Here is a 15,075-nt window from a genome sequence, read left to right on the forward strand (position 1 = left end):
CCAAGGTGATTTCAGCACCTGGAACAGATTCTGTTTCCCCTCCATTGCCCACCATCACACTAAGTAATGGCAACCTCCCTTCACGTCTTTCCTATTCCCCTATGTCCACATGTCCTAGGATGGTACCTATTAAGTCTAAGCCGACGCTCAGCACTTGTTAGCTGTGTAATTTCTGACAAGTTGCCTAACCTCTCTGTCTCAGTTCCCTCATGGGAACCTCAGCAATAATCCATCAGAGGGTTGGAAGAACTCAATGAGATGAGTTCACGTATGCCAAAACGCCCAGCATATCTGCAGTGCAGCAGCAACAATTTCCCTCCACCACTGGTATCTAAATTCATCTGGGTTGGAAAATGCCTTTTGCTACAGTTTAGAGCAGCTTGAAGTAGCTGGAAAAAGGAAACCCAGAGAGGAATTGCCTTATCTTGAGAGCTTTCTCTCAGAAGTGGCCACTGTCATTTAGGGATAAAGCCCAAGCTGGTAAGAATCCTCATCTCTTTTTGATTGCAGATTTGAGACTAAAAGAGGAGCCTGATCTTTAAGGCTTCCCATTCACCAGCTCTTACAGATTCAAGAGGTGATGCATTTTAATGTGAAAATAACATATTTTTTTTCCCCCTCTTAGGTCATTCTGGTCTTCTTTCTACTCAGTCCCTATCCTCTACCGTTCCCTTCCCCCACATCACCATAAAAAAAAAAAAATTCAAACTCTGGTCATTTCAGATACCAAAATATCACGCCAGAGACTAATTTAGCTCAGACTTTCTGCAAAGGCTCACATGTGCTGCAGTTTGGGGTTGCATAATTGATTTAATCTCAGATTTTAGAGGAATGCCGAACTCTCTTTGTGGGACTCTGCATACATTTCTCTAGGGCAAAAACTGTCCTACTTTTTTCTCTCTGGTATCTGTTTAGTGCTAGGCCATTTTCCCCCCCAAGAATCTAAACTACCCTCCGTGAAATAAATGAAATCACAGTTGGAAAACGGCTTACTGGACAGACTTAAAGCTGCCAGATAAGAGCTACACCACACACATTTTTCTTAACATTCTCCTCCTCCCCTGCTTTCCTTCTTCCTGCTCTAACACATCTTTGTTTGGGACAAGAGGATACATTAATCATTCAGCTGAGGATTGGCATTGCCCACGTGGAGTAGCAGCGGACTTCAGCAGTCCGTTGGGAATATACAGGTTGTAGGGCTGATCCTTGCCCCCTGACCTGCTGTATGGCTCAAGGCAGATTTCCTTACCTCTATGAGGCTTACATTCAACATGGCCTTGTGGACTAATGGCTATGAAGGCTAGACTGTAAAGATGTAGCAAGCTGCAAACTCACAACACACATGGGAACCTTTTGGTTGCATGCGTGTGTGTGTGTGTGTGTGTGTATAAACATAAACATATATACATATGATATATATATATATATATATATATGAATGCCAGCCAAGAAGAATGATTTTATGCCTCCTGAAAGACCACTTAACCAAAATGACAACCAGGCAATTTTCAGTTTGCCCATGATTCTGTGCTGTATTTGGCAACCACAGCTTTGGTTATGTTTTCAAGAATTTCTAAACTGGAAAATTCTTGTTTGCTAACAGATGTTATTTTTCAACCTGTTTGAGCCAGTGTATAATTTGGGAACTATCTTTGCACTAGTTACTTCTTGAAAAATGAAGTTTTTGTAATACTTTCTGTATCTTAAGATGTATGTTCTGCAGAAAATAACCCCTTTGTTAGGTCGATACGTACACTTCGCAGCAGAATTCCCCAAACAATTTGCATGCTGTAAAAGTCACCAAACTCCTCTGTTTGCATCAGTGGAATGAAGTCAGAAGTCAAAAGTAATGCTGACCTTCATAGCCTGAATGGATTGTTTCCTTATGCTGCTAAAATAATTTAGGCTTAGAAAAGAACCTAGTACTTATTTAATGAATCGCTTGGCATAAATTGTTCAAATTCACCATTGTTCAAATTCAGACTCTTCCATACTAGCTGGAGAAATTTGGACAAGTCCATTAACCTCTAAGCTTTGTTATGTATGGATTTTAAAACTGAGATAAGAATCAGGCTTACTTCTCAGGTGTGCTGTGAGGATTAAATGCAAAAATACATGTAAAGCAATTTGGAGATCCAGCCACAGATGGTGTATCAGCCAGGTTTTGCTGTAATAGTGTGTATCAAATACCTCCCAAATCTCAGTGGCATACAACCACAAATATTTACGCTAGCATCAGTTCCAGCTTACATGTTTTATTTAGGTGTGCTACCTACGTCTCTTCATTTAGGCACTAGGTATTATTTAAGGACTTCTCCTTTCATGACAGGGAACATAATTGCAAATGACCTGGTGAAAACTGTCAAAGTATTTGAAAGCATCAACTCAGAATTTGTATCACTATCACTTCTACTCAGATTTCATTGGCCAAAACAAGTCATATGACCAGGCTAAATTTTAGTAAGTCAGGAATGTATACCCTCCCCTAATGGAGAAAAAATAGTGAATATTTGCTGAGCAATAATCCAGTCTACCTCTGAGAAGTTTACTGTATCCCATTTTCTTCCCGTCCCTTATTTCATCTATGTGACCATTGGCTCTTGTCCATATAGCCTAAATGATAGCATCTACTTTGCATTCTCTAAATTACATCACAATTTCCTCCTCTCTCTTATAATTTCAAATTAATGTAAACAATATACTTTTCTTTATAAACAGGTACTTTGGAAAATCCCTTAGAAAAAGAACAAAAGCTTCTGATTCTCCTTAGAGCATCAGAGGGAGTTTCCTGTGACCGTTTCAATGGAATTCATATTGATCCAGGAACAATTGGTAAGAGTATAATATAGTTTTTTATTAAAAATGAAATGAAATGTGTGTTTCTGATATCGAAGTATCATCCATAGAACATCTACTAAATTCCAGACACTCTTCTAGATAATTTATATTTATTATTTCACTTAATAGGTCTCCTGTAACAGTGTCCATTTCATAGTTGTCAAAAATAAGACTCAGGGATGACGAACAATATGCAGAAGCCCACACTGTTTTATAGTGTCAGAGCTTAGATTTATATCCAGATTGGTCAGATGCCAAAGCCTGGACTAAGGGTCTGTTATCAACTGTAAATGCTAGGTGGTTTGTAAGATATTTTTTAATTGATAGATCTATAGATTACAAATAAACATTTACTGTTGAGAATTTCCTCACTACTGTCACAGCACCAAATCCTCTTTTAAAATTAACCTATGCAGGAGCACAGAATCTGGGACCAGCCTTGCACAACCAGGATGTGAGAGCCTCACTAACTCCATTTTAAGGGATAGGGATAAGAGGCTGTTTATTCTAGCATTTTCTCCCTTTCTCTCTATGTAATTACTAATTTTCTAAGATCTCAGCAACCCAGTAAAATAGAAGCAATCATGTTGGGATAGTGTGAAGGTTGATAACATCATTTCATAATGTATACCCATTACCAGATAATACTGTAGTTTGACAAGGCTTTATTGTTTCCAGAGGATTTTTCATCCATGCTTTTTTCTTTCTAAGAATATGAGGTTCAAGAATATTTTTACTTTTTTCAAGTTGACAAACTAAATAGATAACAGGAACATTCCATTTACAATGTTGGATTAAACTTTATTTTAGGAGTATGCAAGGGTGCCTGTCTTAATGCTCTACTCCAACTGGCCAAGCCAGTGTTTTTAAAATTTTCTCTGATATTAAATTGAATAAAGAATGATATATTTATTTCACTAATTTGTGACATTGTAAGTAAATGACAGATCTTAACTTCTTTAAGTATTATTATCTGGAAACAACTGAATGTATAATTTTACAGGAGGTCTTTGATGATTGGAAATGATCAAGAAATCTACTTGTCTGGTCAATTGAATTTCCTGCATAACCCAAATTTAAGGAAACTAACTGGTTTTTGGCAAAATATTTGTTGTTGGAAATTTCTTTAAATTATCTCACATCCCTCCCTTTCCTAGTTTATTTAGCCAGTAGTAAAGAAGATGAAATTCTTCTAAGATGATGATGGTGATATCATATGAAACTTATATATATATGTATATAGTCATATCTATATGACTATTATTATGAAAGATTGATTATTCCAGTACATGTCTGGAAAGTGAGAATATTTCTTACATTTCCACTGATCCAAATTTAAGTTCTATGACTTTTTTCTGAATTAAAATATGGAAAAAATATAGGTAGTAACATAAACAGTTGGTTAGATTCTTATTGATTGAGAATTTTTTGTTGTTGTTCACATTGGCTTAAAACCCAAGGCATAGTATTTGTACCTTATGGGTGGTGTTCGGTTCTTCTGTTCACATGTTTTCTGCTAAAAATTGCAAAGGCTTTAGATTTCAAGATTAGTGATATGCAAAACATGGTATGTGCCAATCCAAGGGTATGCAGACAATACATCTGGGTTCAGGAAGAAAATATTACAACCCTATTCAAACGTATGTGAACGTATTCATATGTATGTATGTTTTTCTAAAAATAAATGGATACAAATGCATTAGGGGTGCATGATCATAATTTGGGTTCTTGCTCAAAACATTTTGAGACCACTGGAATATGAGGAATTGTGCTTCATGTGATTTTAGATGGCAATAAAACATGTAAGAGGAAAGACCTGAAGGAATAAAACTGGACTGCATCAAGCATGTCCCTGGTACGACTTTAATTTAGGAGTCTGAAATAAATTATATTTGGAAACAAAGGAGCTAGAGATCTCTCCTTTGATATCTGTAATACAAAAAAATATGAGGTCCAACCACTGAAAACAAAGCTAATAGCACCAAATCTCTTTCCTCAGGGAATAAAATTACCCTTGCCTTTTGGAAAATGAAGGCTATAACATAAAATTTCAAAACCAGCTAACTTCCAACAGAATTACAAATGGTTTATAGTCACTTAATGGTAGAATTTAACTAGTTAGTCATTGGAATGGTCTATTTCCCAACTTTTGGATTACTAGATGTGGTGTAGCATTCATTTCTTTATAGCTTTTGAGAGAACGAGAGTAAGTTCCATAACCATGTGACATATATTCAACCTGCTGAAAATAGAGAACTTAAATATTCTTTGATAAGGTGGACAGCTTGATATATAGTTTCCATATTACAGATATTGCACAATAAGCTCTCTAGTGAGTTTTACTTAGATGGCCTTAATTCCTCTGAAAATTTCTTATCCAACTGATGCTCCTTTTCCTTTCAGGAATATATGGGAAAGTCCAGCTTCACGGGGCTTGTCCTAAGAAATCCTGGACCCATTTGGCAGCTGACATTGCCTCGGGCAATGAGAGGTAAGAAATGAGAGTAAGTTAAGGATGTGTTAGCTTGTTTAGTTTGCTGATGCTTTGGGTTTTGTTATAACATGAAATTAAATTTTAGATTAAGACTCAAAACTCAAGGATGAATAAATGGTAAAATAAGGGACTAGAAAGGATTCAAAAAAACCTCTGTAACATAATAGAAAAAGAACAAAACAAAGCACAGGCAGAAGAGTCTATAGTTTATATAAGGAGGAAAGTTTAGATAATACATGTTCACTGTTATCAATAAATCTTTAAAAATACGAATTCTGTGATATAATAAATGAAATGTAAAGCAATATCATAATCATCTGAGTTGAGATGATAGCTGACAAAGAGGTAGAAATAAAATAGGAGATGAAGCATATGAAGAATCTTATGGAATTTAAAATGCAATAACAGAATTCAATAGTGCACTGGAGGTAGTAAAGAATGAAAATGCCAGTGCCTCAAAGTGAACAGGCACCATGAGGAGCCAACTGATGGAATCTACCTGAACCTGGAAGACAAGATCAGGAGATAAAAATCATATAAGAGAAGGTATTAGAAATAGAAAACAGAAAATGTAATTTTTATTTTATTTATTTTTTAAAGATTTTATTTATTTATTTATTTGTCAGAAAGAGAGCACACAAGCAGGCAGAGAGGCAGGCAGAGGCGGAGAGAGAGGCAGGCTCCCCGCTGAGCAAGGAGCCTGATGCAGGACTTGATCCCAGGACCGCAGGATCGGGACCTGAACCGAAGGCAGCGGCTTAACCCACTGAGCCACCCAGGCATCCCTAATTGCTAATTTTTAATAAGAGTCCAGTAATTACAAAAGAAAGAATAATGGAAAGTCCACCTAAAATACACATAATAAACCTGAGAGTACTTACATTTAATTTGAAGTGATCAACACCAAGAATAATGATCGCTACATATCCTCACAGTACAAGAAAAAGCAGTGAACAAAATAAAAGAAAAACAGAAGGTTACATAAAGCTTCTTAACCTTAGAATTCTCTACACTATTAAATATATGAAGAACATGGTGTAAAATATATACACATTTAGGAAAAAATACATATATGTTTAGTGATGAAAATATATAGATGTTTAGGGGTTTCAATCAAAGAATTGGACACCCTGCTAAAATTGCTGTTTACATGTGAAGGCAAAAAAGTGTGTGTGTGTGTGTGTGTGTGTGTGTGTGTGTGTGTGTGTATCTATATCTATATATAGATATCTTTTGCTTTGTAAGAACTGAAAAAAATGCAAAAATGTATTCTGATAAAGAGCTTAAACTGATTTAAAATTCATGAATAAAGTTTAGGAATACTGTAAAGGTATATAAAGTAACTATTTTAAAGATAAGCACTGGAATAAGTTAAATAAAATGTTGTAAATATGACTGTTAAAACAAAGTCTAATTATTCTTAAACTACATAGAATTTGAAAAGTTAATGTATCAGGGTTCTATTTATATAAATATATATAACCCATAGGTTATGTGTGTGTATATGTATAATATATAGTGTATATATAGTAGTATATATAAAGAGATGTATTTCAGGGAATTGGCTTATATTCTTAGGCAGGCCAGTAAGTGCAAAATTTATAGGGCAGGTTGGTAGGCTGTAAAGTCTTGAACCTTGTCTCAAGACAGAATTGCTTCTTCAGGTAAATTTCAGTTTTGCTTTTAAGGCCTTCCAAATGATTGCTGAAACACACCCACATTATTGAGGGTAATCTTTACTTAAGGTCCATTCCTTGTAGATATTAATGACATTTACAGAATACCTTCGAAGAAACATGTGCATTAGTGTTTGATAGAATAACTGAGCCCTACAGCTTAGCCAAGTTGACACATAAACTAACCATCACAGATCATTATTCTCAGATAAAATTCTGGGTTTACAACCTGGGACTGTGGCCATAGGAAACTGACGATGGGACATGACTGGCATATGAAGCAAAGATGAATCAGTTTTTTCTAGCAGAATTTAAAATAGGGTATATACTTCCAAATCACCAGAGAGAAAAAGATAATGAAAGAAACCATAAAATAAATAGTAAAATACAAAAGGAGAAGAAAGTTAAATAGTAAGAGAATTAGAGCAACAAAAAAGGTATAGACAACAGAAGTAAGAAAATAAGAATAAATTTTCCAGTTATAAAAAGAAAACACGCAACTAATGAATTGTTGAACACTATATCAAAAACTAATGATGTACTCTATGTTGGCTAATTAATTGAACATAATAAAAAATAAAAATAATAAAATAAAAAATGAAGAAAATATGATTGTTAATAATGACCACACATAGGAAAAGAATGGGTAAGAAATCAACATGTAATCACAACTTTTTTTACTTGAGGAAAATAAAACCACCATAGAAAAAATTAATTAAATATTAGATAAAATGAATTATTGAAATAAAAAAAAGACTCAAAATTATAAGGAAAGAAAAAATTAAGTGTATAAAATAAATACATTTTATATTAATAAAGACTTCAATCTCCTGGGCGACCCCAAGAGTCAGGAAGGTTTTGTACTGGATAACATAATACAGAAATATATAAAGCAGATCTTAAACAAATGAGGAAATTGACAGAAACAAAAATGATAATGAAAGATATTTACATACTTCTCTCAGTGTGTGTGTGTGTGTGTGTGTGTGTGTGTGTGTGTGTGTGTTTTGGAGAGAGAATGAGAAAGCCACAAGGTGGGGGAAAGGGAACGGAGAGAGGGAGGAGAGGGAGAGAGAGAATGCTAAGCATGGGGCTCTATCCCAGGGCCAGGAGATCATGACCTTAGGCAAAATCAAGAGTTGGACGCTCTACTGGCTGAGCCACCCAGGTGCCCCTCTCTTTCAGTTCTTAACTTTTAAACTAGGTTAAAAATTTTAAAGAAAACATGAAGAAATCTGAATGATGTAATAAAGGCAATTTAATTTATGTATACAAAGAATATAAATATAATTTACCTCAGAATATAAATACAATTAAAACCTTAAGAAATTTTAGTAAAAAGAAATGATATAGAATATGATCACAATAAAATAAATGTAAAGGTAGAAACATCGTAACCAATAATTTCAATCTCTTACAAGATAAAAGAGCAGAAAAGAAAAAAATAAACTTTCTAAATAACTTTTGTATCAGAGAGGAGATGGAAAATCCAGCAGTAGGATGCTAGCAAAATAGTAATAAATTGCATGAGTTGTAGCCAACATGCATTCACATTAAATGCTTTCATTGTTGAATAATAAAATACAAAAATAAACAAACTGAGCTGTCAATGTGAGAAACCAGAAACAAAATAACCATAAGTCTAATGAAATTAATTTGTGTAAGATAAAGGGAGAAATTGGTGAATTAGAAAATAGGAAATTAGTAGACTTGAAATTTTTTTGAGATAATGGTTTAATCTTTAATGACATTAATTATACAAGGAAAATAATATGTAAACTAAGAAATGAGAATTCAAATATAACAGATAACAAAGAGATTAGAAGTATAATAAACTGTATAGGTCTATAGAGTGCCATTCTGAAGTCTAAAAAAATAAATTATATGTAGGAATATAAATTATCATAATTGGTTAGAGAAGAATATAACTGAAAGAACCAATAATAGAAAAAGACATGCAGTTATCAAAGATTTGTTCCTAGGAATACATTTGGTTCAAATAAATTGAAGGCATATTCTTTCAGTCATTCAAATATCTAACATTTTTTATGTTGTATAGTATGTTCCATAGCATAAGAAAATATGGGGAATTTTTCAATTAATTTTAGGAAACAAGCATAAAATACTTTTTATTTATTTTCATAAAATAATTTTTAAAAACAGCTGCTAAAGGTAATTTAAAAAAAGAAAACCCGGGGCAACATCTAAGTGTAAATAAAATGCAAAAAAGTGAAATCCTATATAAAACAGTGACAAATGAAATCCAGTAATATATTAGGGGGAAAAAAATGATGGTTGAGTGTGATTTATTCAAGTAAAGAAGGACAGTTTAAAATAATTCCTTATTATAATATTATCGAAGCAATATATATAGCCTAAGAACATGATCAATTTGATACAAAACAGAAACACATTTAATAAAATTAAGCTTGTATTCTTAAACAGTAAATTAAGACTACAAAAATATTCTTTATTTTTTAGTGATACTCCTTTAAATCAATGTTTCTTAATAGAATGGTTTAGCCATTAGTTGAGAATCACTGCTTTAAATAATAATATAAGTTAAATCATTAAAAATCCTTCTCAAGCACCTTTCTATTTTATGGAAAAACTGACCTTAAAAATTATTGTGTATTACAATAGTCATTAAATATTATTATTAAAGTTAGCCAATATATTGGGCCAAGAAAAATAATGCATTAGAGAATCCAAACTGTCAGTTTTTTGTAGATTATATATATTTTGTCCTAGGACACTAGAGAATCATCTGAAAAACCATTATTGCATTCATTCAGTAATTGCACAAATTACTAGTTTTTGAATATTTTAATGTAATATCCTTTTTAAATTTCAATTTAAAATATCTAAAAATAAAATTAAAATTACAAGAGGAATGGAAACAAAACTATAAAACCCTAGTAAGGGCGCCTGGGTGGCTCACTCGGTTAAGCAGCTACCTCACCTCAGGTCATGATCCCAGAGTCCTGGGATCGAGACCCTCATTGGGCTCCCTGCTGAGTGGGAAGCCTGCTCCTCCCTCTCTCACTTAACCTGCTTGTGTTCCCTCTCTCACTGTGTCTCTCTCTATCAAATAAATAAGTAAATAAAATCTTTAAAAAATGAAATAAAATAAATAAATAAAACACTAGTAAGAGGCATAAAAGGAGATTAGAATAAATGGTGATGCATAATATCAATGGAAAGGCTCAATATTTCGAAGATGTCAAATCTAATGCAACTTTAATAACAAGTCAAATATATGCATTTGAAATCGGATTCACTAATTCTAAGTCTTTTGGAACAATAAACACTTGAAGATAGCCAACCAGTTACTTTTTGAAAAATATATACCTTGGGGCACTTGTGTGGTGCAGGCAGTTGAGTTTCTGGCTCTTGGTTTCGGCTCAGGTCATGGTCCCAGTATTCTAGGATCAAGCACCATGTTGGCTTGGAGCTCAACACAGAGTCTGCTTGAGATTCTTGCTCTTTCTTCCTCTGCCCCTCCCACTCATGTGCACATTGTCTCTCTCTCTCAAATAAATAAATAAATCTTTAAAAAATATATATATATATGTATACATATATAAACACACACACTTTTCATGTGAATAATTACCTATTGCTGTTGGCACCAAAACAGAAGAGAATGCCTAGTGATAGACTCAGGTATGTATTATTACTTAGAATTTAAATAAATTAGCATTTCAAATTAGTTGCAGACTTGTGCTGGGGTAATTGGTAAACACATTGGAAAACTATAAAATTAGATTCTCAAATTGTGCCTCACCCTGAAAAATTATAGGTAGATTAAAAAATAAATGTAAAAAAATAAAACTATAAAATTATTTGAAGAACATTTAAGTAAATATTATGTAATTTAAATTAGGAAAGACCTCTCTTATCATAAGAAATGTAACAATTATAACAGCAAGAAGTCATAGATTTGACAACATAAAAAATCAATATTTAAGAATATTAATATTTTTGCATACCAATTACAAAATACAAAGGCAGATATTAAAATGGAAAATATTTGCAATTTTTGATTGTACAGATGGAGGGCTAATATTTTTTTATATGTAAAAAATGCTTAGGAATAAATAGAAAACAATATGAACATGCTAGAAGAATAAACATTAAAGAGTTTGAATACATGAGCCACAAAGGAAGACATACATCTGACTAATAAACACATGGAAAAATATTCTTCCCTACTAGAATTAGAATAAATGTTAATTAAAATAAAATTAAGCACTATTTAAAAATATTTAATTACCAAAGGGGAAGATGATTGAATTCCATGTTGACAAAAGGATGAAGATCTGGGCATTCAGGCTAATATTATGTATTAGCCTAGTTTTGTAAATAAACTAAAATAACATTCAGGTATGCATATATGTGGATAAAAGAAATGTCTGGAAGGACGTACAGCACAGCAAGGATCCCTGTGGGAGAGATGATAGATGGCAATTGTTTTGGTGTGTTTTTCTCTATGTACAGAATTTCTTCATGGAGTAGTTATTACCTTTGTACATTGTTATTGTTTTATTCAACACAATTTTTGAGAATTCTTACCCTATGTCAAACATTGAGTTATAGACTGGAAATACAATAAAAAGTAAAAATTGACATGGTCTCTGTACCCAGACATTAATGAAATAAATATAAAGTAAATGTAAAATTACATATGGGATAAATGCTATGAAGGAAGGTTTATAGGATTCTGAAAACATGAATACAGGATCTTGAGGCAGGTTAGAGAAGGCTTCCCTGCAGAATGATTACAGAGGTGAGAACTAAACCATCCATGGGCCTTAATTAAAAGCAAAGTGGGGTGTGGGGGGTTGGAAAGAGCACTCCAGCAAGAGCAAACAGCACTCAATCATTCAACAAATATCTGATAGGTACTTACTATGTGCCAGGTGTGGCTGTAAGCCCTGGAGATGTAGAGGCAAATCTGAAGAGATCACTGTCCTCTGGGAGTTTATATCTTCATGGAAAGAGAGACAATAAAAAGCTAATACAGAAATATATACAACATAGTTGCATGTTATAAAATGCTCTAGTAAGGAAATAAACAGGGTGGTACAATTGAAAATAGTTGGGGAATGTACAGGGCACCCTTTTAATTAAATAGACAGGGGAGACCTCTCTGGGGAAGAAAAGTTTGAGCTGAGATCTGAATGGTAGGAGGCATCCTGCTCTCTGATGAGAATGGGCTAGGGTGCTCAATGAAGGAGGAACATCTGGTCCAGCATTATCTCTCAGGTGGCCTTTGGGGAGTGGAAGACAGAGAGAAGGTCACTATAGCTGGACCAGAGTGAGCAAAGGGGAGAGTGGTATGATATGGTAGATGCCAAGTCAAGTGGTACCTTGTTTAGGTGTGAGAGGTCAGAGGGAAAATCACTGAGGGGTTTGCTGAGGGCAATTGATAGATTCATGGACTCTGACTTATGTTTTGAGAACCACTCTGGCTGCTATATTGATGAAGAGCAGTGGAGAAAAAAGCAGAAGCTGGGCTATGAGTTAGGAGGCCATTTGAGGCCAAGTATCATGGTGGCTAGGACTATAGAGACGGCAATGGGAATGGGGAGAAGAGATGGCACTGTCTCGACATGCCAATGGACTGAATGTTGAGGTGAGGGATGTGCTTCAGATTTTTTGACTGAGCAACCTGGTGGATGGCAGAAAGATGCACTGAGGTGGGAAGACTGGAAGAGGAACCGATTTGTCAGGGTGGAAGATGGGAAATGCTAAGTTGGAGACACCAAGTGGAGATGTTAAGAAGACAATTAGATATGTAGTTTAGGATTCAGGTAGAAAATGATGGCTGGTCATCTAGGAAGCAGATAACATCACTGATCAAGAAGACAGGAAGAGGAGAAAATTGGAGCCTGGAAATGAGACTGGGGCCAATCTGATTCTTTCAAAGTTGATAGAGTCAGCAGAGATGATGGAGAAGCAGAGGCCTAAGAGCTGATTCTGTGGTGGGAGGAAGAACGGACAGCATGAGGGACTTAGAGGAAGGCTAGGTTGGCTGACGTGGAGAGCAGGGACCCAGCACAATAGAGTTCTCAGGAGTAGTTCAGGGTCAGAGTGTATTCACTGGCAATATCAAGAATTTTAGTTTTTACCGTCCAGGAGCATTGTGTTACTATTTTAAGTTTCTAAGAGGATAGTATGGATGGGAAGTAGAACTTATAATCACATTCCTATATTAAAAAAAAAAAAGAATCATTCTAAGTACAATGAAGACAACAGGAGGAGTCAAAAATGGATCTAGGGACTCCAAACAAGAGATAGGATAACCTGTTGTCAGGAGCTGAATTGCCCATGGAGAGAAGGGGGCAGATACAGAGACAGGAGATACGAGTCTATAAGATGTGTTGGATGTGAGGCACTCTCTTGGTTTCTGGATTGCAGAGACTGATGTTGGTGCCATTCACTAAAAGAGGACTGAATTTTGGGGAAAAGATTATGAGTTCAGATTTGGTCATGTTAATTTTGAAGTACCTGATACCCATACAGATTTGTGAAGTAGGCAGTTCAAGCAGGGATATATACAAAACGTTAATTATAAGGCTAGCAAGCTGAAATTTGGCAAGAACCATAAGAATGGATTTTTCTTTAATGAATGTGTTAAAAACCTCCTTCAGAGTCAGAACTATAAGCTCTTTTGAAAGAAAGTCAATTTTGTAAATGGAAACTATGTAACTAAGTACCATTTATTGAGTTCTTATCCTATGTGTTTATGTCAGGCATCTACCAAGCATTCTATATACATTATCTCATTTAAATCTCTCTGTGCTATGTTAATATACTCTGCATTCACAGATACAAAAACTGAGGGTAGAAAAGTTGAGTAAAATTTCCAAGTTTATAAAGCTAGGAGTTCCTGGGGCTGACTTTTTTTTTTTTTTTTTTTTTTTTTTTTTGGTCATGGTTTGTCTGATCCCATTGTTTGTGTTCTATATAATAAAAATATTAAAAACAAAATTTCTCAGTATGAGTCCTGATGAGTTTTTAATGAGTTTATATGAATAATATGTAATTACCTTAGTGCATCCATTTTATGGAGAGCATTCCTTTTTTTAACCTTTTAAAAAATATAAAATAATTGAAGCTTCACAAGAAGTTGCAAAAATAGTGGAGTCCTCATGTACACTTTACTCAGAATTCCATGATGATATATTTCATAACCTAGACATTATAAAATTTAGCAAGTTGATATTAGTCTAGTATAACTGAAGTATAGACCTTATTCAAACCATTTATTTAAACACTTCTCTATAGTCTTCTTTTGTTAAAAGTCAGTTTAATAAGTCTTTCTAATGCATTGTTATGGAGACAGATTTTACTCAGACCCCCTTAAGGATTTTTACCAACAAAATTACATATCTGAATTTATTTGTGTTTAATTGAGTTATTTTAAAACATTGAAGTGAAATCTTCAGAGGAAAAATTTCTTGTGAAGTTTATAAACTTAACTCATAGACTCATTCAAAGTAGTCTTAACAAGATGTTTGAAACAATATTATTTTCTTTTGTTCCACATTATAATATAAATTGATCTCTGAGTTAAGTTACTCTTCATTGTTGCTCTGCTTCAGTTGACTTTTGGGGAGACTGATGAACAACATGTTGGATCTTTTGGACTTCAGAAAAGTCAAGAGAAGTTATACTTTGATGTATACTTAGATTGAAAGAAATTGGCTTTTTCTGATTATAAATATTAACTAGAGGTCTTACTGTGAATCATGTAAGCATGAACATGTGTTCTTTGAAGTTAAGTGGTTACTTGATCAATCCTATGTAAAAGTTTTAGATTTTTTCTGGGTCATCGCAAGATTTTAAACAGAGCAGGGACAAGGTCCAATTCATGTTATAATCTGGTTCATCCTGTGTGGAGAGTTGATTGTTGGTGGGGACAAGGCAGAAGCAGACAGACTGTTAGGACAGTGCACTAACATTACAAGTGACACATGCTGGTGGCCTGGTTTAGGGTGGTAGTGAAGGAGGTTGGACTGGTGAAGTACGTGTTGAAGACAGAGGAAACATGAGCTGCTA

The 15,075-nt window shown here is 34.2% G+C and overlaps 1 protein-coding gene across 1 annotated transcript in view; it reads left to right on the forward strand.

Moving 5' to 3' along the window:
• The window catches only part of LOC111152224 (PKHD1, fibrocystin/polyductin), a 459,207-nt gene that overhangs the window by 294,293 nt on the left and 149,839 nt on the right, over positions 1-15,075 (forward strand). Inside the window, exons 54-55 of the mRNA XM_022510630.1 lie at positions 2,719-2,832; positions 5,242-5,329. Coding sequence (XP_022366338.1) covers positions 2,719-2,832; positions 5,242-5,329 — 202 coding nt within the window. The remainder of the gene's footprint in view (positions 1-2,718; positions 2,833-5,241; positions 5,330-15,075) is intronic.

This window comes from Enhydra lutris, unplaced genomic scaffold (genome assembly GCF_002288905.1).
Source record: "Enhydra lutris kenyoni isolate GAN:26980312 unplaced genomic scaffold, ASM228890v2 scaffoldscaffold28, whole genome shotgun sequence".
Lineage (NCBI taxonomy): Eukaryota > Metazoa > Chordata > Mammalia > Carnivora > Mustelidae > Enhydra > Enhydra lutris.